This window comes from Panthera pardus, unplaced genomic scaffold, assembly GCF_024362965.1.
Source record: "Panthera pardus isolate Hobbes unplaced genomic scaffold, ASM2436296v1 HiC_scaffold_13, whole genome shotgun sequence".
NCBI lineage: Eukaryota > Metazoa > Chordata > Mammalia > Carnivora > Felidae > Panthera > Panthera pardus.
Genome location: NW_026526688.1, coordinates 22,656,418 through 22,681,029, shown reverse-complemented (window position 1 = coordinate 22,681,029; position 24,612 = coordinate 22,656,418). Strand labels below are relative to the sequence as shown.

At 36.6% G+C, this 24,612-nt stretch overlaps 1 protein-coding gene and 1 long non-coding RNA gene across 4 annotated transcripts in view; one reads left to right on the top strand and one right to left on the bottom strand.

Moving 5' to 3' along the window:
- Positions 1–24,612, bottom strand: part of MSR1 (macrophage scavenger receptor 1) — an 81,243-nt gene that overhangs the window by 44,847 nt on the left and 11,784 nt on the right. For both annotated transcript variants that reach the window (XM_019466754.2, XM_019466755.2), the window contains exons 2-6: positions 24,182–24,288; positions 21,559–21,672; positions 14,973–15,385; positions 9,920–10,106; positions 297–377 (exon numbers count right to left, since the gene is read on the bottom strand). In XM_019466754.2, the coding sequence (XP_019322299.2) occupies positions 297–377; positions 9,920–10,106; positions 14,973–15,385; positions 21,559–21,672; positions 24,182–24,284 (898 nt within the window). In that variant the 5' untranslated portion in view covers positions 24,285–24,288. The remainder of the gene's footprint in view (positions 1–296; positions 378–9,919; positions 10,107–14,972; positions 15,386–21,558; positions 21,673–24,181; positions 24,289–24,612) is intronic.
- On the top strand, positions 6,350–15,237 carry LOC109277214 (uncharacterized). Of its 2 annotated transcripts, XR_002085039.2 has the most exons (3): positions 6,352–6,676; positions 7,571–7,679; positions 15,015–15,237. It is a non-coding gene; the product is annotated as an uncharacterized LOC109277214 (long non-coding RNA). The 2 variants fall into 2 exon arrangements; XR_008421563.1 differs by lacking the exon at positions 7,571–7,679 and having other exon boundaries at positions 6,350–6,676.

Below are 24,612 nucleotides of genomic sequence, written 5' to 3'. Positions count from 1 at the left end.
CACTATGTGTGATCAAGGACATGGACAGCACTCCCCAGACTTCTTGAAAACCCCATATGGTAACTCTGGCTAAAGCATTTAACTTGTTTCAAAAACCTAAAGCAGTTACATATGGTACATTATAGTGATTAGGCTGCTGGAAAATACTTAATATCCCCCTTAATACACACACACACACACACACACACACACACGCACATGCTCCACAGGAGAAAAATCGAATAACCATTTTCCCCTACACACATACATATTACCTGGCCCTATAGTATATGATTAAGTGGTTACTATTACCATACCTATTGCACCTGGAATGCCTCGTGGACCACTTTCTCCAGCAGGACCCCTCTCTCCTTTTTCACCTGGGCGTCCAGGAGGACCTTTAAAAAATAAATTACAATTATTGGTCAAAGTTTGAAAACATAGGTAAAATGGATCTGTCACGTTTCAAGACAGTTCTATAAGTAGGGCCGCCTGGGTGGCTCAGTCGGTTAAGCGTCAGACTTTGGCTCAGGTCATGATCTCACGGTTCGCGAGTCTGAGTCCCACATTGGGCTCATTGCTGTCAGTGCAGAGCCCACTTCAGATCCTCTATTCCCCTGTCCCTGCCCCTCCCCGACTTGTGGTCTCTCTCTCTCAAAAATAAACATTAAAAAAAATTAAAAAAAAAAAGACAATTCTGTAAGTAAATCCAAAGTCTTTTCTTTGTCGTGCAATAACACGAATAAGACTGACCTTCCAGAATGGAGGCATGCCCTGCTACAGAGGAGTGCAATGTTCTATCCTGATAAGGAGGAGATAGCCCTAAAATAGACAACCTAATTATGTATTACATAATTATGTGTGGCTACCACTTTTCGAGGTTCTTAGAACCCAGGAGCAGAGAAAGACACTGAGTCAATGACAGCATAAACCCACATCAGTACTCTATACATACTAGGCAGATTTCATTATATTCAGTTAGTTGCTATCTGGAAAATGTGTAAGTAAGGACCTATCAATCATGTGTGATCCACACATAGTAGACAACCAAAACCCATATTGTTGAAAATAGCAAACTCAGATATTTGTTAGAGAGATGTAAATCAGCAGGAGTGGCAATGGTTGAAAAGCCTTTATTGATAGAATAGGAGTTGAAAGGTAGTTTGAAGAATGGATAGAATGAGGTGAAAGAGAATTCTGGGTAAGTGGGAGAGACATGGGGAAAGGTAGGGAGGTGAAAATGAGTAAAAGAATACTTTTTCAAGTAAAACACAGTTGATCCTTGAACAACATGGGTTTAAACTATGGGTCCTCTCACATGCAGACTTTTTTTGGACACATACACTACAGTACTGCAAATATATTTTCTCTTGCTTATGATTTTCTTAATAAAATTTCTTTTATCTAGCCTTGTTGTAAGATACAGTATAAAATACATATAACTTACAAAACATGTGTCAATTGATTTTTATTGGTAAGGCTCTGGTCAACCGTAGGCTATCAGTAGTTAAGTTTGGGGAGAGTCAAAAGTTATACACTCATTTTCAAGTGCACAGGAGATCAGTGCCCCTAACCCCTGTATTGTTCAACTAGAGTTGTATCAAGTAGAATGACTAAATAGATCAATAGAGTTGTATCAAGTAGAATGACCAAATAGATATAGACACTACAAAATAAGTTGGAGAGGTCTCAGGGAAAAGTTTGACTGCCTGGCCTCACAATTTCCCCAAAGACCCCTGAATACTGAATTTGATCAATACTGATGTAGTCTTTGAATTTTCTATGCCCAGAAAAACAGAAACCTAGTGATCACCTCTTTAGAATGATGGCACTTTGGAAATTTAAGGTAACACTGCTAGTATCCCCTCTTCTACATGGACCGCACAGGACAAGTATTAACCCCTTCACTTAATGCAGAACACTCTACAATTTTCCTTTGTTTCAAGGCAGAAACAATCTTGGATATACCATAGAATAATAAATACAGATCCTTTAAAAGAGGCATTTTGGGGTGGCTGAGTGGTTCAGTTGGTTGGTTAAGGATCCGACTCTTGATTTCGGCTCAGGTCATGGTCTCACGGTTCTGAGATTGAGCCCCATGTCAGGCTCTGTAGTGAGTGTGGAGCTTGCGTGGGATTCTCTCTCTCCCTCTCTCTCTCTCTCAAAATAAATAAACAAACATTTAAAAACATTATTTAAAAAACTAAAAGAGGCATTTTCAATCGCTGTTGTTCAGCCAAATACATAGCCCAAGGATGATACACAACTATATTTTGCATCACTGGTTAGAGAGCATTTGTTGACAAGTTTTACTCAGGTGGGAAATAAAATACCTGAAGAATTTGGAGAGGGCCATATAAATAAAGACTGTCTCATGAAAAAGTATATTCTATTCATTTTCTTTATTTTGTTTGAAGTCCCATCCCTGCTTCTCTCCATTTTCTCTGATCTGTTCCATTTTTCAAGGTCCAACTTAGATTTTAGAACCTTCCTTCCCCGGTTTTTAAGACATCATTGTTCTTCTCAATGGCACAATGTCCCTTTCTCTTCAAATGCAACATGGGGCAGTAATATTTCATTGCATTTTTGTTATAAAAGCAATGCAACTTATTATAAGAAATATAAAGCCTAGAAAAAAATATAATTCATAATTCTGTCATCTTTTTTATTTAGAAATTTATTTATTTTGAGAGACAGAGAGCAAGAGCAGAGGGAAGGGAAAGAGAGAATCCCAAGCAGGTTCCATGCTGTCAGCACAGAGCCCAATGTGGGGCTCGATCCTACAAACCACGAGATCATGACCTGAGCCGAAATCGAATCAGATGCTCAACCAACTGAACTACCCAGGCACCCCCATAATTCTATCATCTTGAGAGAATATTTATTTCCTGTGTCTGTACTTTTTGTTTTGTTTTGTTTTGTTTTGTTTGCCTGCCTATTTTTTTTCCATATAATCACATAAACAAATTCTCCTAAGCTTTGGCTTAATGTTGGACACACATATTTTGATGTTGCACAAGAAATGTCACGGTTTTACATCAATCTGTACACATCTTCCATTCCATGCAGAAGGCAGACATTCCCAACAGCAGGGGTTATACGTCCACCACCAAGAACACAGCTGTGGTTCAGTCATCTTTATACAGTGACAAAGTTAAGGCAAGCAGGATGGAAAGACTCAATCTGCAGCCCAGATTTTGCTGAGCAAACTGAAAGGTAGCAAATCCACAGTACTCAAGGAAAAAAAAGTGTACAAGGAAAGATTTTGATTTAGTAATTAGAGCTCTAGAGCAAGACACAGACATTTCAGGAAAAAAGGGGAATGTGTGAGACAAGAAACAAGGGACCCATAGAGTATATCTAGGCTCTTAGCCTCTGTGATTACGAGTGTCCACCACTTGGGGCGCCTGGGTGGCTCAGTTCGTTAAGCATATGACTTTGGCTCAGGTCATGATCTTGTGGTCCAAGAGTTTGAAACACAGAAGCTGGAGCCTGCTTTGTATTCTGTGTCTCCCTTTCTCTCTCTCTCTGCCCCTCCCCTGCTCATGCTCTGTCTGTCTCTGTCTCAAGAATAAACATTTAAAAGCAAAAAAAAAGTGCTCACCATTTATTCAGCAAGTAGGAAATAGAACTCTTTCACAAACACAATCCTTACACTTATTTTGCAGGTAACTGTGTAGAGTAACTGTATACAGCTCTAATGTTGGAGAATTAATCCAATCATAACAAACACCTCTGTGTTATTTTATATAATTCGGAGTCAAAGATCCTTCTCTGTATTTTTATATAAAATACTATACCAAGTTTCTGAATGCCAGAGTAAGAAAACCAAGTAAACCTTAAAGAATTCTAGCTGGGTGTGTGGGATGTTACATTTTTATTGTTATTTTATTCTTCATGTAACAATAATCTCACTTATTATGTTTCATTTTTATACACTGTTATATCTCTTCCACTGCCTAGACCGAAATGTGGGAAGTATCTCAATAAATATTTTTAGTGTCTTTTACATATTTTGGTGGGATAGAAGGATACAGATCATATACCAGTTTTCTCTTAGCTTTGTGTGTAGACTTTTTAAGAACACTGTGAATATAATGCTCTCATGCTACCTTACAAAAGTGGTATCTCCTCTCCATCCCTGCTGTAGCTCACATCCTAATCATCCTGCAGCTGGAGTATTCTAGACTTTTTTTTTTTTTTTTTTAATCTGGTCGGAATGGATTGTGTCTATTTCACCTTCATATTTCCTTAAGTTCCAGCTTAAAAAAAATACTATCTCCATCAACTATACAGAAATACAGCTATCTATTCCGCCATGTTATGGAAAAAAGAACGAAGAACTTAAAGTCAGGAGACTTAGTTTCTTTGCAGTTGCCTTCTTTGTTCTGAATTATTAGTCTCTCAAAATTCTATTCCATAATCACATCAATAACCACCTCTGTACATCAATAAATGGACATAATGCTACCTGTCAGCTCCCTTGCTAACCGATGTCAAGACTAGATTAATATTGTCCAAAATGTCTGATTTGCTCTAGTTCAAGAAGCCATATAAGAATTCACACTATTTTTCTTCAAATTTAATGCCTCCTAACTCCAGAGTTACAGGGATAATTCATAAACACTGCAGCGATAATTTGCCATGGACAATTCCCTCTATAAAACACACATACAAAATCCATTACTTACCTCCCTCCCTATGATTTTTTTTAAACGAAAACTAAGATTTCTAGATAGCCACAAAAAAGAACTGATTTAGAATACTCAGTAACCATAAATACCAGAGATCAAAATTATACAGTTCACTGGAAAAGCAAACCCAGGCATATCATATCATTTAAAATCCTCAGATGATACCAAAGAACTAATAATGTCTGCCTAAATTTCCAGAGCTATGCTTCTCCGTGTCCTATTCATTATGATCATATATTTTCTACTTCAGTCTTAATCTTGCCTTCTGTTTAGATCATCATAAAAATCTGCCAAATCTTCTTGGCTATTGGTTCTTAAACCTGCCTCTCTCTCTCTCTCTCTCTCTCTCTTTTTTTTTTAGTTTTCATGCTCATTGACTTAGATATCTTTAATCTGGAAGAGGACTTAGAGGTTTCTTAGTCAAACATACGTATAGAGAGGTCAGAGAGAGTAAATTGTCCAAGGTTTTAAAGGCTAGTCGGGTAAAAACAGAACTAGACCACTTCTTTCCTGACATTCTAGGCTACACTATTCCGTGTTTAACTGACTTCACTTTTGGCTCTGTTTTCCCACTTTTTTTCTGGGATGAATTTTTCTTTTACCTCATGGTGAAAAACACACCAGTTTTTTAAAATCACGGTAACTAGGTGTACAAATATCCAAGTTTAAATTCTACCAATTGTTTATTCTTCTTCCTTGATATGAATATATACATGTATGAATATATGTATGATTTTAGATCCTCCAAGGAACATTTGTCTAAAATCTCATTTCAAATAAACATCACATTCTCTCTTCTCACCACTGAGCCATATTGTAGTTTATTTCTCTTAACTCCTCTCCTTGAATGTTCACTGACTTTGATTCTTTAAATCATGCTATGCCTCACTCCCTACCAAACTCTACTTCATGATTTCAATGATGAAATTCCATTAGTCCTTAAGACGCTAATGACTGTAATTACTTGATAAATATGTTAAAATATCTTTGTCTCTTTTATCTTCATGATTACATAGCAGGTGTTGATATTAAGAGGAGGGACCCAAAGATGGCAAATCCTACAATCAGCAAGTGATAAAGCACTCATTAACGTGGACAATTCATTTTTCTTGGGTTATAATTTCAAGGGTATTTATTCAACATTTGTTTTATGCTTATATGTGGTAGAGAATATAAAAGATAGTCCCTGGTTTTAAGGGATGTATTGTTTTCAGGAAGCGGCAACAGTGAACTAGAAGACGATGTGAGATACTTTTAGGTATGACTATCATGTGAAGATTTCTCTTATGAAAGAATACCTAATGTTTGATATTAAACAAGATGTAGATGTCAGGAAGTATTACTCTGATGGAACTAGAGAAGGCTTCAGATATTAGATGGGCATTGAATGAAAGATAGGATATTTTCAAATACAAAGGGAAGAGAAGATATTTCAAGCAAAGGCAAAGGCATGAGTCAGGATATAAAAAGTACTTGGTATGTTAGAATCATAATTGAATCAATTGAAGTATTTGGTATCACAAAGGGAAAAGGAGGAAATCAGGTATTGAAAAGTGGTTAAATACACATTAGACAAGATCCTGAGTGCTGCAGAGAGAAACATAGAATGAGGAAGTGATAGAGAAGCTTATAATCGAGGGTTTTTTCTCTTCAGGAAGACTGCATTTTACCAAGAATGCAGATAGAATTACAGTCTGAAAGATTGGGGAAGGAAATGATTGGGAGACTATTTCAATAGTCTGGTAGAGCAGTGGTAAGAAAAGTTTACCCAAGACACTGCTATTACAAAGTGTGACTTAAGGAGAAGAAAGTGCCAATTTTGCTTATTTATTCAGCACATATATAATTGCTCACCCACTGCACAGAAAGCTCTCTAACAGGTACTGGAGACAGACAGATAGACAAGAAAGGTGAAACTCAACCTCATGAAACTCACGAGCTATTAGAGAAGATGTATCCTAAACAAATAAGCAAATGCACAGATGAAACAATTTCACGCAGTGGTAAGTACTATGAGGAAGCTAAAGCAAATGATGACATAAAGAGATGGGGGGAGGAAAATGAGAATAGAGGAGGGAAAAAAAATCAGCCCTAAAATAGTGTTCTTGAGTGGATCCAAGGAGTGGCGTTCTAAGAGAACAACGTTTCAAGAGACAAGGCAGGAGTGTACATGATGGACAGTAAGAAATGAAAGTAGCACTTCCTCCTCAGGAACTTACACTTTGTAAGTTACTATGTAACTTACTTACCATGTAAGTTACTATGCTAACTTACACTTAGCACTTTCATTCTTCCAGATTTCCGAGCCAGACAGAGAGAATACCAGAGGGGAAGTGGGAAAATGAGGGCAGATAAGTAGGTGGGTGTGAAACCAAGGAGGATTTCAGATTCATTCTAAGTCGATAGGAAAAATATTGGAGGGTTTCAGCATGAGAGCTAAACTATCTACTAATTTCTTACACCGCTCTTTTGCTCTACGTTATGTAGGATGGATTAAAAGTAGAATCAGGGAGAATGAGTAGGAAGCTGATGCAGTGCCTCAGCCAAATATAGTTGCTTGAATTATAATAGTGACAGAGGAGATAGTGAGACGTGGTTTTATTTGAAATAGTGTATGTAACAAGAGTTAACAGGACTCATACATGGATCACATGTAGGAAGCCACAGAAAGACATCAAAGACAGCTTCTGACATCTTGGGGTGAGTAACTAGTTAGGTAATGACACAGCTGACACATAAGCCCAGGAACTCAACAGACTGGCAGAGTGTATGGGGAGGGATGCTCGAGAATCAAGGGTTTGGTTCTGGATTTATAAAATTTTGGATATTGATTTGAAATCCAAAGTGGAGTTATCTAACTGTTAGAGGGAATGTTGATTCATTCAAACTTTTATCAGCTTTTCTAAAGTAATAATTAAAGAATGGAAGCAACGTGTTCTATATAAGTCAGCTATAAAGCACAATAATAAAGAGAACACTCCTGCAACGTCACAAATCAAGAAACAGGTATCTATTTGGGTGCTTCCCAATCACATTCATCTTGTTTCTTTCCAGACCTAAACTTTAACTTGAATTTTGTGGTTCCCACTTTCCTGCACTTGAAAAGCTACCAATTCTCATTACATATGTATGCAGCTATAAATACACATGGTTTACTTTTGCTAAATTATGAGCATTAGAAACAAAAATTATACACTATATAGTCTTCTGGGACTTGCTTTAATTTTTTCCCCTGTAAATACTTGTATATTAGACTGAAAATATTTTTTCCTAGTGTTATGTAATAAAAACCTCATGGATTTCTGTTAATTACTAATAAAATAAAAGGGTTACAATCATAAAATAGAGTTTAACAGACTCGAATAAGAGGACCTAGCATGAATTGAGGTAGAATCACAGAACAAAAAGTACAGACGTTTGTGAAGAAGCAGTATTGGAAGAGACCGATGCTGAAAACGTTCCTGAACTTGTGATTGACTTAAATTTACAAACAGGAGAAGTAAAACACATGTGATACGAATCAATTCTCAATATAAGAAACACAATTAGTGAAACGGCAGGTAATAAAGACAAGAAGAATGACGAGCAGATTCGGAGCAATCATTTTTAACACAGCAAAGAAAGCCAAAAAGCCAGGGAAATGTCTTCCAAATACTGGTAGAAATAACCGGAAGAGCTGTTGTATACGTATGTAGTAGAACAATTTTAAACATCAAGGACAAAATAGAGAAAATGAAATCCAAAGATCTCACCATTTGGACTTTCACTTAATGAACCTCCGAAAGATATACTTTAGGAAGAAGGGAAATGATCCCAGAAGAGATGTCTGAAGTGCATTTAGAAGAAGGGAAAGTTAATCCACTTATGTGCAAATTTTAATAAATATTGTATGTATATACTGACTAAATTCTTAACTTTCTTTTTAAACTGGATAAAATAGAAATAAACTATACTCAAAAACAGCAGGAAACCAGGGAAAGGGGTCATCAGATACATTGTTTTAAGTTCTTTGGATCTTTAGGGTTGAGGTGAAGCTATACATCAACTTTAAACTTTAACATAAAACTCAAGAACAACTATCAACAAAATAGGAATAGATTAAAAAGTCTCCAAAATCTTCTTGGTGACTTTTGCAGAAAGAAAAATTCATTGAGAAAAATCTCAATCTGAAAGTAGACAAGAAAGGAAAGCAAAAGGACCATAGAACTGGACAAAAGCAGCACAAAATAAGATGTTAGAAATAGATACAGTGAAAAAAAGAAAGGTTAGATTGCATATTTTTAAGAGTTCTTGGGGCTCCTGGCTGGCTCAGTGGGTAGTGCGCACAACTCTCGATCCCAGCCCCACTTGGGTGTAGGGATTACTTAAAAACAAAATCTTTCTTTCTTTTTTTTTTTAAGTTTATTTATCTGAGAAAGGGGAAGAGAAAACGAGCATGCTTACGTGCGTGCACATACACACTTACGCGTGTGTGCACAAACAGGGGAGGGGCAGAGAGAGAGAGGAAGACCAAGGATCTGTGGTGACAGCAGGGAGCCCAGTGTAGGCGGGCTCACACTCACGAACCACAAGATCATGACCTGAGCTCAAGTCAGATGCTTAACCAACTGAGGTACCCGGGCGTCCCCCAAATAAAATCTTTAATAAAAAAAAAAGTGTTCTTTATAGAAGACAAACCTAACACAAAGTAAAATATGGGAAAATATTTAAAAAAGAAATAAAATTTAGAGTAAAAATATATAGTATGTATATATTAATTTAAAAATCAGTAAGATTCAATTTACTGTGGTTTACCAACAGGAACGAAAGAAGAAATTGACAAATTTATTGTTAGTTTGCCGAGTTCAAAAGCCTTTCTAATTAAGAATACAGTCAGGTAAGAAGTAAAAAAGAATCTGCAAGTTTTGAAAAACAGAATTAACAGGTTTGATATGTGGACAGGAAGAGAATTTGGTGCCTTACAGAAAACTCGTATTCATTTTCATTAATATGGGATATTTTGAATAATGACTCATTAGACCTTAAAGACTTTTTTTTTTTTTTTTTTAACATTTTCATTTAAAGAATACCAAGATGCTGATATCTTACCATGTCTCGATGAGATCTCAAACTTCCTTTCTCCGGACATTTGTAGTAAACATATGTTCAAAAACTAATTTATACCATAAGATTTCAAACACCAAATCTCTGCACATATCAGTACATTTTAATATGTCATTTTCTGGAGGAATGAGAAAATATTTTACCTTGAATTAAAGTGATATTTTTCAACGTCTGAGAGTGTTCCCAATCTTTCAGTCTGAGATCATTAGTGATATTATTCAGTAGTTTCACTTCTCCTTTTATTTCCTGTTCCAAATTCACTTGTTTTTCTTTCACAGACATAATTTCTGCCGTTGCATTGTACACACGCTCCTCTAATCTACTCATGTCCTGTGAAACATAAGCAAAAGCACCCACAATTTTTATTACATACATAATTATCAATATGTAAGTTTAAGAAGCCCTGGAAGTCAGGTGTTTTTTTGTTTTTTTTTTTTTAAACAAGAATACTATAGAACATTATGGAATAAGAATGTAGAAATTAGAGAACTGTGCTAAGCCAGTAATTTTTTGGCTTTGAAGCATTTCCTCTTTTAACTGAATGGCTGAATTTTTACACCCTATGTCCCCACAAAATTAGTTGAATATATCCAAGGTATGCTTTGATTCCTAAATGTATACATGTCAAAATGCTGAAAATGAAATAAAAACTTGTGTGATTTGAAACAAAAACTTATATGATTTTTGGATGAGTTTAATGAAAACTTTATGATTTTCATTATCTCAGTGATAATGAACATTCAAGATAGGTTTTAATATCCAGTAAAATCTCGGGGTGCCTGGGTGGCTCAGTCAGTTGGACGGCCGACTACAGCTCAGGTCATGATCTCGCGGTCTATGAGTTCGAGCCCCGCGTCGGGCTCTGTGCTGACAGCTCGGAGCCTGGAGCCTACTTTGGATTCTGTGCCTCCCTCTCTCTCTGCCCTTTCCCTGCTTGGTGTCTCTGTCTCTCTCTCTCTCTCTCTCTCTCTCTCTCAGAAATACACATTCGGGGCGCCTGGGTGGTTCAGTAGGTTAAGCGTCCGACTTCAGCTCAGGTCACGATCTTACGGCCGTGAGTTCGAGCCCCGCGTTGGGCTCTGGGCTGACAGCTCAGAGCCTGGAGCCTGCTTCTGATTCTGTGTCTCCCTCTCTCTCTGCCCCTCCCCCGTTCATGCTCTGTCTCTCTCTGTCTCAAAAATAAATAAATGTTAAGAAAAAAAAAAATTAAAAAAAATACACATTAAAAAATTTTTTTTAAATATATTAAAAAAATATTCAGTAAAATCCCAACTAGAATTTTAATAATATCTTACTTTCACTGTTTATTATTTATGTATTTCAGATATCATTTTGTTTTCAAGTACATATATATATTGTATTTATATACATACGTGTATACATAGATTGTGAACAGACGATATCATACATTTTAGAATATGCTTTCACTTTTCACTCAATAACATATTAAAGATATTTACCTATTAAAATATTCAGAGACTAGATTATGTTCAACAATTTAGTGGAATTATATTTATATATTTTTCATAATGCAAGATTCCTAGAGATAAGTTTTGAGCTGCATACTCTCTTTTTACTTCTTCAAGCAATGCTGTAATGAATTATATATATTTATATATATATATATATATTTTAAACACATTTGTACAAGTGCTTCTATAGGACAGCTGCTTGAAAGTAGGTCTGATCAGAGGGACTAAATGTTAAGCTTTTTGTTCAATACTGCCACAGTGTCCCCAAATATATGGCACTATTTTTTAAACCTTATTCATCATATATCAGTGTCTACTTTTGCACCCAAATATGCTGGGTACCTTCAACGTATTTAGGTTTGCAGAGTTAAGAGTCAATACATAATACATCATTCTATTTATTTGGTTTTTGAATTATGATGAGGTTAAATATATAGTCATAAAGTTTTTCACAATGTTTATTACTTCTCCTTTCAAGACATTGGCTTGGTTTTCCTTTGGGTGTTGGGCCTTGTTTCTGATGCGGCAACCTTTCTCTTCCATTCTGGCTACATTTTCTGTCTCTCCATTCTAATTTGGTCGCATCCTCTGTCTTCATGGTATGCTCTATACTTTTCTAAGGAAATCTCTACTTAACTGCTGATGTATTCTTATTTCCCACTGGCATATAGAAATCAACCAGGGACACACTGCTCTGTAATCCTAGTACAAAGAGAAAATTACACTTGCCTTGACTTGACAAGTTGAGGTGAGGGGGTCAAGGCAGTCCGGGTGTAAAGCCTTTGAGATAAATGAACAGATATCTAGATTTGTCTCTTCAGTGCACTATACTCAAGCAGAGAAGCTTATCAAATTGTACCGCTCTAACTCTGCCTTCCCCCAACCAAAACCCTATTCTTTGTTATCTCTACCCTCTGTGTCCTCCTTCCTTGACTATTTGCCATTTCCCATGCAATATGGTATGTCATGATAATGAAAAGTACAGCACAGGGAATATAGTCAATAACACTGTGATGATGTATGGGGACCGACAGTGACTACATTCTCATGGTGAGTACTGAGTACCGTATAGAGTTGTCAAATCACTCTGCTCTACACCTGAAACTTGTACAGTATTGTATGTCAACCGTGCTTCGATAGTAAAATAAAAGAAATAAAATTTGGAAAAATATGTATAAAAGTAGAATAGTGAACAAGGACGTTCATAAAGCATAGCAACATAAAAACATGCCCAGCTTAATCTGGGTGCCTACAGATTGCTGTAGGCTGGTTAGGTAGTTAAAGACGCCCATGGAGCAGAGGTCAGGGGACTGGCAGCTGATTTTGCTACCAAAAAGTTACTCCTTGCCCACGTTCTTCACACACAAAGCTGAAGTTGTTTTTTTTTTGTTTTTTATTCCCTTTTCTGAAAACTGCATATGGTGCTCATATTAGCCAGATTTCACTTGCAATTGTTTCTAGGGGGAAGACGGAAAGTGCGTTTTATTTTTTTAAAGAAGCCTATTCAGCGGCCACACACACCTTCCAGACTCTACCACCAGTGGCCCTGCTGGAAACTGGCATTTAATTTTGCAGTCTTACAGCCCTTTCTATGAACAATGGACATGATGAATTCCCACCTCTCTTATTTTGCGCTGGTGTTCTTTTTTTCCCTCAAATTGATGTTTGGTCTGTCCTTGATAGGCATCATGCTGGTATCGCTTTTTTTTGGAAGCCTTTCTCTCAAACAACATTTACTGATTTGGGCATTCATTTAATTTACTTATTCCTGAATTAGGTTAAAGATGGTAAAAGTGTTTAAGCCACGGGATAAGAGGCCGAATATTGTTTTCAGTGAGCACACGTGTGCACACACGCTCGTAGTGACCTAATTTCTAAATCTCTACAAGTGATTACTGCCTTAAAAAAATAAACAGCTTTGGAAGTCCCCCCATTCCCTTGTACCTTCGTTTCTAATGATGGGACCCAGTCCAAAACATAAGTGCAATCTATCCAAACCCAAACAGTTCACTGATCATCACATTTTGATCATTTTCAGTGATTATCACTTTAAACAAGCTCAGGATTTTTACTGTCTTCCATATGGTTTCCAATTTGGTTTCCACTCTTGATGTGAATTCATAGATATTCTACAGTCTCTACTGAATCTGGGGGCCTACCTCACTGCTCTTCTGTTTTTACATAAAGTAATATACCTTCTCCTTTCCTCTTTTCCCCCAAGTTAATCAGTTATTACTCTTACCATTGAAATTTTACTTATCCGTCTCCCATACTCATCTACGCCGTAGACAGCTGCTTCTTAGTGAATCTCTACCCCTTGGTAGCCCAAGTCAATGATATTTCAAAGTGGCTGATATGCTTACATACTTATTAACAGTGTGGGAAACACAGTGAGATTTTGGAAGAGATGATACGGAATAGAAACAGAGTATCAAGGCTGGTGTTGGCATGAGGTTTACCAACAAAGTCCTCCTAATTATATAGCCATGCCATTGTCTTCTGACACCTTAAGATCAGGATCATGTGAAATTCAAAAGTTCTGAGTGATTGTACCTGGCAAATAAATATGTAGGCTATTTTTCCTTAAACTGTTTCGTCTATGCTCTAGTCAATATTTTAGTTGATCTTCATTTAATGTTACAACTTTAGAGGCTTACTGATGCTCTGTAAGTGATAATCCATTTTTTAAAAAATCACTACAGCTAATACTGTATCTATACAGAAAACAACTTCACTAATCAAAAAGGGTTCTATTCAAATAAAATCTACTACCAAGATGCCAACATTGCTTCGCTAAGGGTAGAAATTTGATAGGCTTCACGTTAATTATGTTCTTAGGTCCTAGATATTTTGTGATGTAAAGATCATTTTTTCACATGAGTAGTTAAATTTTAGTCGTCTACTTATTTTTCATGGGATGGAGCAATTATAATTATTTCACAACAACCCCCCCCCACAATTTGAAATAAGGGGCTTGCTTAATTTCTTTCTCATCAGTACAAAGTAATCCAGCAGGTTGGCCACACAATAGTCCATAGAAGAGGTGAGAAAACTACAAGCCAAGGGTCAAAGTCTGTTTTTGTGAAGTAGTTGAAAAGAGACCTTAGAGTCCCCAAAGGCTAAAATGTTTACATCTGGCTCTTTGCATAAAAGCTTTTGCTGGCAAGCTGGTCTATCTAAACACGTCTTGCTCTCTTATCCTGGGTCTTTGATCCTACGATAAAAATAAGATGTTGTATCTATCATTCCAAATTCAACTCTAATTATAGTTATCTTTACACATTAAAACGTATGTATACTTCTTGGGAATGACAAAATAGACTATTTTAAATTTAGATGTTGTATGTATCTATGATGTTTCCATTTCTTTGATGATGAAGAAATCTGGGTCTGTTGTAAAACTCACAAATACAGAGTAGCTACAAAGATCACCTAAAAATTATAATTGGCTTAGACAGTCTCAAGAGATAGTATAACAGGATTTATAAAATTAAAATACCTTAAGAGAGTCTATATCCAATGGAAAAAAATCACCCTCTGTTGGGAATCTGGAGAAGACACTAGGTAAATTCACGTAAAATCTTCTGGTAGGATTACCAGAGGAATCAGGGTAAGTCAGATGACGTTGAAACAGGGCTTACATATTGTGTTTTCTTGAACTGAGGAGATAGAATCTAGATGGATTCAGTGCTGGCATGTGACCTTCTAATACAAAAACTCTTACCTCTTGATGTTTAAATGTATTCTCTTGGACTTTGCCATTCAGTGTTTGAATATTGAGCTGCAAATCAAGCAATGTGATATTCAGACTGATTAATGACTTGGAGATTTCATCTATTGCGTTTCCATGTCCCTGAACTGAGGAAACCAAGGTGCTCAGCTGGAGAAGAACATCATTGAATCTCTGATCAGTCACCAGACTAAAATTTTGGAAATGCTCTGAATCTATGAGATTGGCTTCTGTATCTGAAATAAATTGGATTCTCTTCTCCATGTTGTTCATTTGTTCCATTACAGCTTCTCGAAATCTCATTTCTTCTTCACTGTCATTTGCTTTTCCTGCGAGACTTTGAGACACATCGTTTGCATTAATTGAACCAACTGTGCAATTCTTCATTTCCCACTTCAGGACTTGTGCTGTATATTTAAGGAAAAATAAACAAAGTCATGACCAGTAGCCTTAAATGCACACACCATTCCATTCCATATCGTTCCAATCCACTGTAACATTCCGAAAGCCATCCAAACTAAACCAGGTGTTTATTTTAAATACACAATGTGTGAACCACACTACACCTATCGCCGAGAGGAAGACACTCTCCTTCTCCCACTTTACTTTAGAATTTATTCCAGGATCAAGTCATTCTTTCTGAATTGCTGCTTCTATGCATCTTCCGAGCCACCGCATTTGGCATGACAGTGGGAGTAAATTCTACAGATTGTGAAGTGCACTGTATCCTATTCCTCAAGGTACGTTAGGATAAAATGAGATAATGCTTAACACAATGTCGGAAGCAAGTATGTTGAATACATTAGCTGTTACTAAGATAAATGATGTGACAAAAACACTATATAGTAAAAGTAGAAGTATCAGTGTTAACCACTGTATGAACAAATTTTTGGCTCATCTTCCTCATCCAGTCGCTTAAGCGGGCAGAGAATTGTCATTTTCAGTTTATACAGGCCTCATTTATTATTGGTGGAACAGGAAATTGGGCAAATAATTTTTTTCACTTTAAAAAATGTTGTTCTTTTAAGATTCCCCTTTACCTATGATAAAATATATACTCATGACAGAAAAATTTTAAAGACAGGTAATGAAGAAGAATAATTGACCACTAATCTCACCATCCTCAATTAAATGCTAACATTTTGGTGTGTGTATACCAAATCTGTCTTTTTTCACTAGTATACAATTATTACAAACATAATTTTAATACCTACGTCATATTCTCTGAATGGACTCCCAGATTTATTTAACAACGCCCCCCCCCACTTCATTTATTCTGTTTTTACTAAGAGATCCAATGCTTTGACAAACAATCTTTTAAGTAATCATTTCCTGAAAAAGAAAAAAAAAAAAAAGAATCTACTAAATGGTATTTGGGGGATATACAGAGCCGCTGATATGGATTTCCAAATTGGCATATGTTCTCTAAATAAGCTAACTGTCCTTCTGAAAGGATCTAGAGCACTATGTTTATAGTTTCAAATAATGAAAAGCATAAATGTTAGCTTTGCAGACAAAAATAATACAAAATTATACCTAATAAAGAAAATGTTAAGTATCATTTGATCCCTGCCAGTGAGATTTTTTCCCTATCTCCCTCTGTATCTATCTATATTATTTTATGTACATGTCTATCAGTCTTTTGTGTTATTTGGAATACATTTTATTTTTCATATTTGGCCATTACTGAGCAATAAAAAGAGTAACTTCATATAGTTTAAAAATAGATCTACATAAATAGCTATACGTGACATGCAGTTGTTTTTTTTAAACGTTTTTTTAACGTTTATTTATTTTTGAGACAGAGAGAGACAGAATCTGAAACAGGCTCCAGGCTCTGAGCTGTCAGCACAGAGCCCGATGCAAGGCTCGAACTCACGTACCGTGAGATCATGACTGGAGCGGAAGTCAGACACTTAACCGACTGTGCCACCCAGGTGCCCCCCCCTTTGTTTTTTTTTTTTTTTTTTGCCAGTTTTTTTAATAAAAATGATATGGCAATATGATCAGCCTTATAGATTTTTGAGAATTCAGTGAGATAACATATAAAAGATCATTATTTCCACTCCAAGCTCAAGGGTACTTAAACAAATGAGAGGCTGGTATTTACCCAGGAACAAGCTGCCTGATTCTAGAATCTAGCTCCTTTTCTCAATGACTAGCTTAGGCACTCTGGGAAAGTTCTCTTCTTGCTTAAGTTCCCCAAAGATTGAAAAGTAGTAACTACTTCTAAGTGGTATGGAGGATGGGTGAGATAAGGCATGTAAATCTCATAGCATATAAATGGCCTCTATGAAAATTCTATTCAAATTAAAGTGCCTTATCCATGAAAGACATGATCTTAGAGACTGTCTTCACTAGCTTTAAAGAAGCTGTTTGATAGGGGCGCCTGGGTGGCTCAGTCGGTTAAGTGGCCGACTTCAGCTCAGGTCACGATCTCGCGGTCCCTGAGTTCGAGCCCCGCGTCGGGCTCTGTGCTGACAGCTCAGAGCCTGGAGCCCGCTTCAGATTCTGTGTCTCCCTCTCTCTCTGCCCCTCCCTGTTCATGCTCTGTCTCTCTCTGTCTCAAAAATAAATAAACGTTAAAAAAAAAAAATTAAAAAAAAAAGCTGTTTGATAATGTTTGTTATTGTAACTATTATCATATGAGGAATAAGCATGAAACTATATATGCAATTAAATCCCAAGTTAGTTTTTAGAAGTATTATATAGAATTCTAAAAACTATATATATATATACATATATATGTGTGTGTGTGTGTGTATACATATACATATATACATATACTTGGAGCGTGTGCGCACGAGTGGGGACAAGGGCAGAGGGAGACAGAAAATCTTAATTAAGCACGCTCCATGCTTAGTGTGCAGCCCAACACCAGGCTCGATCCCACAACCCTGGGATCAATCTGGACTAAAATTAAGAGTCAGACGCTAAACCCACTGAGCTACCCAAATGCCCCAATCCCAATTTTAAAAAGCACATTATATTTTCCTCATTATGCTCTCTTCAAAATTAGCTTATTTGAATGAACTCTCGCACTACATTTTGACAAGATCCCAGAGTGTGTGTTATTTTATACTTAATTTATCAAGAAAGTGGACAAAAAGTGTATTTTTTAGTTGGATCTCATCGCATTTATTACATTAAGTGTGGGGAGCACGCTCTGGACCGACAGCCTCATTCATACATTTAATTCTCTGGTTTATTTATGAAGCACCTGCTACGTATAAAGCATTGTCCGAGCAACTCTGGGAGGATCATACCGGGAATGGATTTTGACTGTAATAGAGACTCAAACTAACAATTTTTACAAAACTATTTCAAAGATGTCCCTTAAAAATTTTCATTTCACGATGATTATTGCTTTTTTAAGTAGCAGCTAAGAATCCAGTTTCTAGAGTAGAATGGCCTGGGTTAGCAACTCTTGCTCTTTTCTTTTTAATCTGTGATCTTGGACAAGATCCTCTGTCAATGCTTCTATTTTACTACCTGTGTGACAAGATACGACCAGTCAGAGTTCACGTAATTAAATGAGCTAATGGAGGTGAAGTACTTACACTACTTCCGGGCATACAACAAGCATTTGTTAACTTTGAGCTTTTTTGTTATTAATATTTTGGATTCCAAATCTGTGACTTATGTATCTGTATGTACAATACTGAAAGTATCGATGGGGGAATTAATATCGTTTAAAATTAAAACATGGCAGGGGGGAAGGTGGGGCGTTGCAATGAGCATTGTACTTTCTGCACTTTATTTTACTCAGCGTAGTGATCTAATGCTCAACCATGGAATTCTTCGCTCACTGAAAATGACTTCTAATTCATATGGAGAGAGCAAATCTTTCCCACAGTACGGAAAGGGAAGACTTGAGCTGACAGAATATCATGTGATCAAGGGTTTCTATCTGACATTGAGCTCAACATACAGTTGACAATAAAGGCTACATTTCGCTTACAGATTTACAAACACAACACTGCTTGTTTTCCCAAATCCTGTATAAAAACTAATTTCGAACTAACTTCTCAAAAAACTGTTTAACTCTGTATCATAAATCTAGGTAAAGAACGTCAGAGTTCAGATTTTCAAATGTTCATTTCTTTCATTATCACTGGGGAGATGGCATTTTGTGACTTTTCTGTTTCACATTTGAAAGGAGACAAACTTTTATGGCTTATGCAAACCCCCAGGGAGAGAGTGATATTTGATTTCACAGATCACATTTAGTCCTTCATGTCGCTAATATCTTCTCCTGCCAAAAATTTGTATTATTATGAACTAAAGAATCTTCAGTATTTCAGCAACAATTATGTATACATTAATCCTAGATTGTATTTTATTGTCCAGAGATATTATTTCGTTGTAGTAGGACAAGGATCCAGTAGTTTCATTAAAAGATGACAGCATATGGAGTAGACTTCATCATTAAAAGTATCTTCCACTGTGTAAGACATTTTCAATTTGAAAGAGTTTTTATGCACAACATCTTATTTCATCCATCAATTCCTGTTTGCCAAAAACACAGTAATTTTTATCTTTTAGGAATATATTTTGCCCTTATTTGTAATTATTCTGTCTCAAGTAGAGATCTGTATTACATTTGGGTGTTTTTTATTTTTTGGAAAATATTCTGATCGGTAACTTAAGTTGAAAATGGATTGTCAATTGTTTATTCAAGTATGATAGAAATAGTGACATCTAGTCCAAATTCTGGTGAATTTGAATGCTAATGTGAACATAGGAGATTTGAACATTTTTAACTTCTTGTCAATCCTACAGGTGCCTGCTTAGTTTTAGGAAACAAAAGTACTTTAGACCAGTCATTTCAACCCAACAATGCATGTGGAAACTTGGTAGTATTTTCGAACCGCCCAAAGATTTTGAACTTGGTTAGAATACTGAATTCTCTCCAGACTTCATGGATCCATTCTGCACATGCCTGTTAGGCAGAAGTTGCACTACCTGCCGTTGACTCTGCAGGCCATGGTTTGTATAAAAGTGATGAAATTTACCCAAATTCTAACTGGCTTATAGCTAATTATTCCAAGCAATGAAGCACCTTTCAATTGTGCATTTTGAGTGAACAAGCATATACATGATCAACATACAGATAATCTAAATTCATCAGGAAGTCAGTTGTTTAATGACAGACGTACTATATTAGGTCCTTTTATGTAGATGGCTGTGGTTGGCTTGATTGGTCAGTTTAGTTTCTTGTGGTTGTTTTTTGTTTTTATTTGTTTTTAATGGCCAAAATAGGAATTAATTAATTTTTACCTGTGGAAATATTTTCTCAGCTAAAATTATGGAGACTGTTCTGTGTGTGTGTGTGTGTGTGTGTGTGTGTGTGTGTGTGTGTGTTTAATTGGCCAGACACATTTTGTTCTAAAAATTTAATTATACTGGGAGATAGTAGACCATAAGAGGTTAGGAGTCAAGAATCATGGATAAGAACTCCAGTTCTACTACTCAACAGTCTCAGTTTCCTTCTGTGGATAACGAGGATAATGGTATGTCTGCTCAAGGATGATTGTAAAGGTGTATTAAGATAATCTGTGTGCTGAATGTAGTAAATGCCCCCAAATGACAGCTACTGTCACAACCGTTGTGGTTTTATCATCATCTCTTAGCAAATTTTGGCTCTGTCCTAGAATATTCCTTTAGGTTACCCCTTAGCCAAGAAGGTTTGGCCTTGTGTTAGGAGCACTTTCTTGTTAAGCTGAGTAGTATGCACATAAAAATGTATCTTACCCCTCGCTTGTTAGAGCCTACATCCAGACATTTTGCCAGTCATAGAGATGAGGACAGCCACAAGGCACAGAAGTTCAAATGCCAATCAAATCCACCAAAAAGGCTACCAAGGGGAGTCATTTTTACGGATCTGACTCAGTTATAAGTGGGCCACCCACCCCTGTGGAAACCCTCAAATCTATCCCCAACTCAAGTCAGACTTGCCAAAGAAACATGTGCCTATAAAATATTCTTCCTAAGTAGTTTGAGGGATGCTATCAGGTTATTTTTAGAAATATTTAAAATAATAGCCTTATGAAACATGTGACCACATAAACCACAAAGATTTTACTGAAGCGTAGACCATTATTTTACAAGCTCTACTCCCTTTGAAGACTTATAGGAATATTTCTTTCTCCTCCCAATGCTATGAACAAAAGAGCTTTTTCTCGAACTGGCTTGTTTTGTTGTTGTTTTGTTTTGTTCTAGGCACTGTTCATGTAAACGATCCTGTTTATATCTTCACCTTGGCACCTGAAATACTGATCATAAAATGTGTGCCCCCACCGCTTGAAGTGCATAAAACTCCAGAGGATAACCTATTTTTTGAAACTGTCTAATCCATCCCATCTCCTTTCTACATATCTATATTTTACCTTCATCTTCCATTCTCTATTTCATATTTTTTACTTAATAACTTTGAAGAATCTTTTTATTTATGAATTTGAGGAATACTTTGTCATATGTTTCCCTTATGAATCTCCCACATGTGAAAGACTGAATGCTTTATTTTGTTTCTACAAGAACTAGATGCGTTGTTGAGTTGCAAAACTCTAGAATACTGTACCTGCCATTATCCCGATGATAGGCACGAGAACTACAAACACAAGGAGATAAAGGGCAATCAGTGCAGCTTTGAGAGACTTCAGTTTCTCTTGAAGGGTAGGACCATTTTTAGGATCTAAAACAACAAAAGCCCAACCTACTGTTAGAAAACTTACTCTTCTTATTTACTTAACATTTTTGCAATCTCCAATTCTATCATTACTATCAAGCCTGTTGGAATGACAGGGAAACACAAAAGTAGGTCATTGTGTATTTACTAGGAAGCAAAATGAACAGTCACCGGATAGGCCAATACAGGTATCACTATGAACATCTGATTTACTTTCCATTAACTAAATATCTATGACAAAGTTAGTGTCCTCCACAACTTGTACTTGTCTCATATTGGGGCACTAGTTAGTTGATAAATTTTAATAATGATACCAACATACTCAAACATAAATGCTATTCTTCTGGTTCATTGGGGAATAGATTCTGAGTAAAAATAAGATTTCTCAAGTCATTACATAATTATGCATTTTTTTCAGAGTTTAAATCAGGTAAAAGACATCTGTTTTCAACGGTAATTATGCAAATTTTCTTTTCCGATTTCATCTCAATAATTTTGTATTTGGAGATCTCTTGATTTCAATACACTAAAAAAGAAAAAAAGAAAGAAAACTATTCACATTTTGACTAAACTTTGGAATGGATCGATGAGGCTGATCCTCTGGGTGTTTCAGAAAATATTAATATTTTTATATTATCCATTTACTTGGAACAGCGATTCACATAGTGGGATACTAACTGTGGAAAAGTTAACCCAATGTAGAGGGGAATGTTAGAAGATGAAGCCATTTTCTCTGATTAGTAAATAAAACGTCCATTAAAAAATTCTTTCCTGTGGCTACTGTTTTCATTACACAATAAACAATATTTTGTTTTCAAGTTTAGCTATTGTTTGATAATGTTCTATGAGAGACTGAAAGGAAACTTAGAGAAAATTTTTTAAAGTAAAAATAAGAAAAAAAAATTATGAAGAGAAAGATCTAAGGAAAAAGAAAAAGAACAACCCACAATACAGGTAAGATGGGCGATCGCTTTGTCAGGTTGAATGAGCCTGAAACCCAGTCATCTCCCTTATGTTCAATTTACAATCAGTCCTCTGCATTGTGCCTTTTCAGAAGCTCTCCAGTTTCTGTCGTCCTCCCTCCTCAATCTCTCTGCGTCTCTACCTTTAACAGCTTTCACTAGGGTCTTTTTCCTTTTGCCTCATGGGTGCCATGTTCTCCCATCCACTGGTGGTGCAGTATCCGTCGCGCCTTGGGGTTGTGGTCTGTACTTCAGGTTTGTCTATAGAAGAACTCATAGATGTTGTCACTTGCATATGCTCCTTCCGGTGACTCAGATTTCTCTGTGGATCCTTTTCACCCACCCAAACCTTTTGGTGAAATGTATTCAACCTTTGAAGCTCAGCAGAATCATACACAACTCTGTCCTGCTGCCTTAAGAGAGCCTGTCCAGATCTAGCCGAATATGGATTCTTTTGGGCTCTTGTAACCTGTGCAAAAATGGTGCAGTACTGTTGTGCACCGACTTGTTTCCCCCACAAAAGTTACTGTTGAAGACTTAACACTAGTTGCCTGTGAATGTGACCTTATTTGGAAATGGGGTCTTTGCAGGTATAATCAAGTTAAGATGAGGTCATACTGGAGTAAGGTGGGCCCTTAGCCAATGATTGGTGTCCTTACAGGAAAATGACACATCAATTCACAGGAAGAAGACCAAGTGAAGATGGAAGCAGAGACAGGAATGATGCAGTTATAAGGCAAGGAACACTAAGAACTGGCAGAAGCAAATAGAAGCTAGCAAGAGGTGGGGAAGGATTATTCCCTAGAGCCTTGAAAGGAGCATGGCCTGCACATCTTGACTTCAGACTTCTGGCCTTCAGAACTATGAGAGAATAAGTATTATTTTAAGCCACCCAATTTCTGGTGATTGATTACAGCAGCCCTAGGAAACTAATACAAGTACATACCACCCCTGATTTTCAAATATTAATTAATGGGGATCCTGAGAAACATAACAGAAACCCATGGGGGAGGGGAAGGAAAAAAAAAAAAAAAAAAAAAAAAAAAGAGGTTAGAGTGGGAGAGAGCCAAAGCATAAGAGACTGTTAAAAACTGAGAACAAACTGAGGGTTGATGGGGGGTGGGAGGGAGGGCAGGGTGGGTGATGGGTATTGAGGAGGGCACCTTTTGGGATGAGCACTGGGTGTTGTATGGAAACCAATTTGACAGTAAATTTCATATATTAAAAAATAAAAAAAAAAATTAAAAAAAAAAACAAAAAACAAATATTAATTAATGGTGCAAAGGGTATTGCCATTGCCAGGACCTAGTCCAGTGGCTGAGAAATCAGAGGACTCCATCAACCTGTGGACTAATTTAACCTGTGACAAAGCTTCCTTACTCGAACCTAAGCTTAGTTTCCAGTCTGTCTCAAAAGAAGAGAAGATCTACTCATCCAATAAGTCTTATGTTAACACTCATGCACAAGTAAGGTAAATCCCAGGGCTGTAGTTTTACGTAGTGTCATTAACTACAAGGACACAACTTCCATGGGCACCCCACCCTTCTACTCACTCAGAGGAAGCAAGGCTGTCATGGAGCGGGCGTCGAACTTCACAGATTCTGAGCAGCTATCAGCATCATCCTGGTGATCGGGAAACCTATCCCACGGTTCCATACTTCTAGCAGACATGTGGAAAAAGACATTCGTTACCCATGAAATGTCTAGGGCCCTTGGGCAGAATGTCTCAGGTTGAAATTTATACTTACAGTTCAATTTTAGCAAGGAAACAAGTATCATTAATTACTTAAATTTACATATCCACCGCAATATACTGTACCTACCAAGTTTTAATTTTAACACTAAAGAGAGACCTACCCTACATGGAATCTACTCATGTATCGTTCTATGGACAGATGTGTATCTGTGTTTGTAGATGTGTGTTTTTTGAGAGTGAGAAGTGACATCTTTCTTACCTAAAAACAAAACACAAAAAACAACTTTT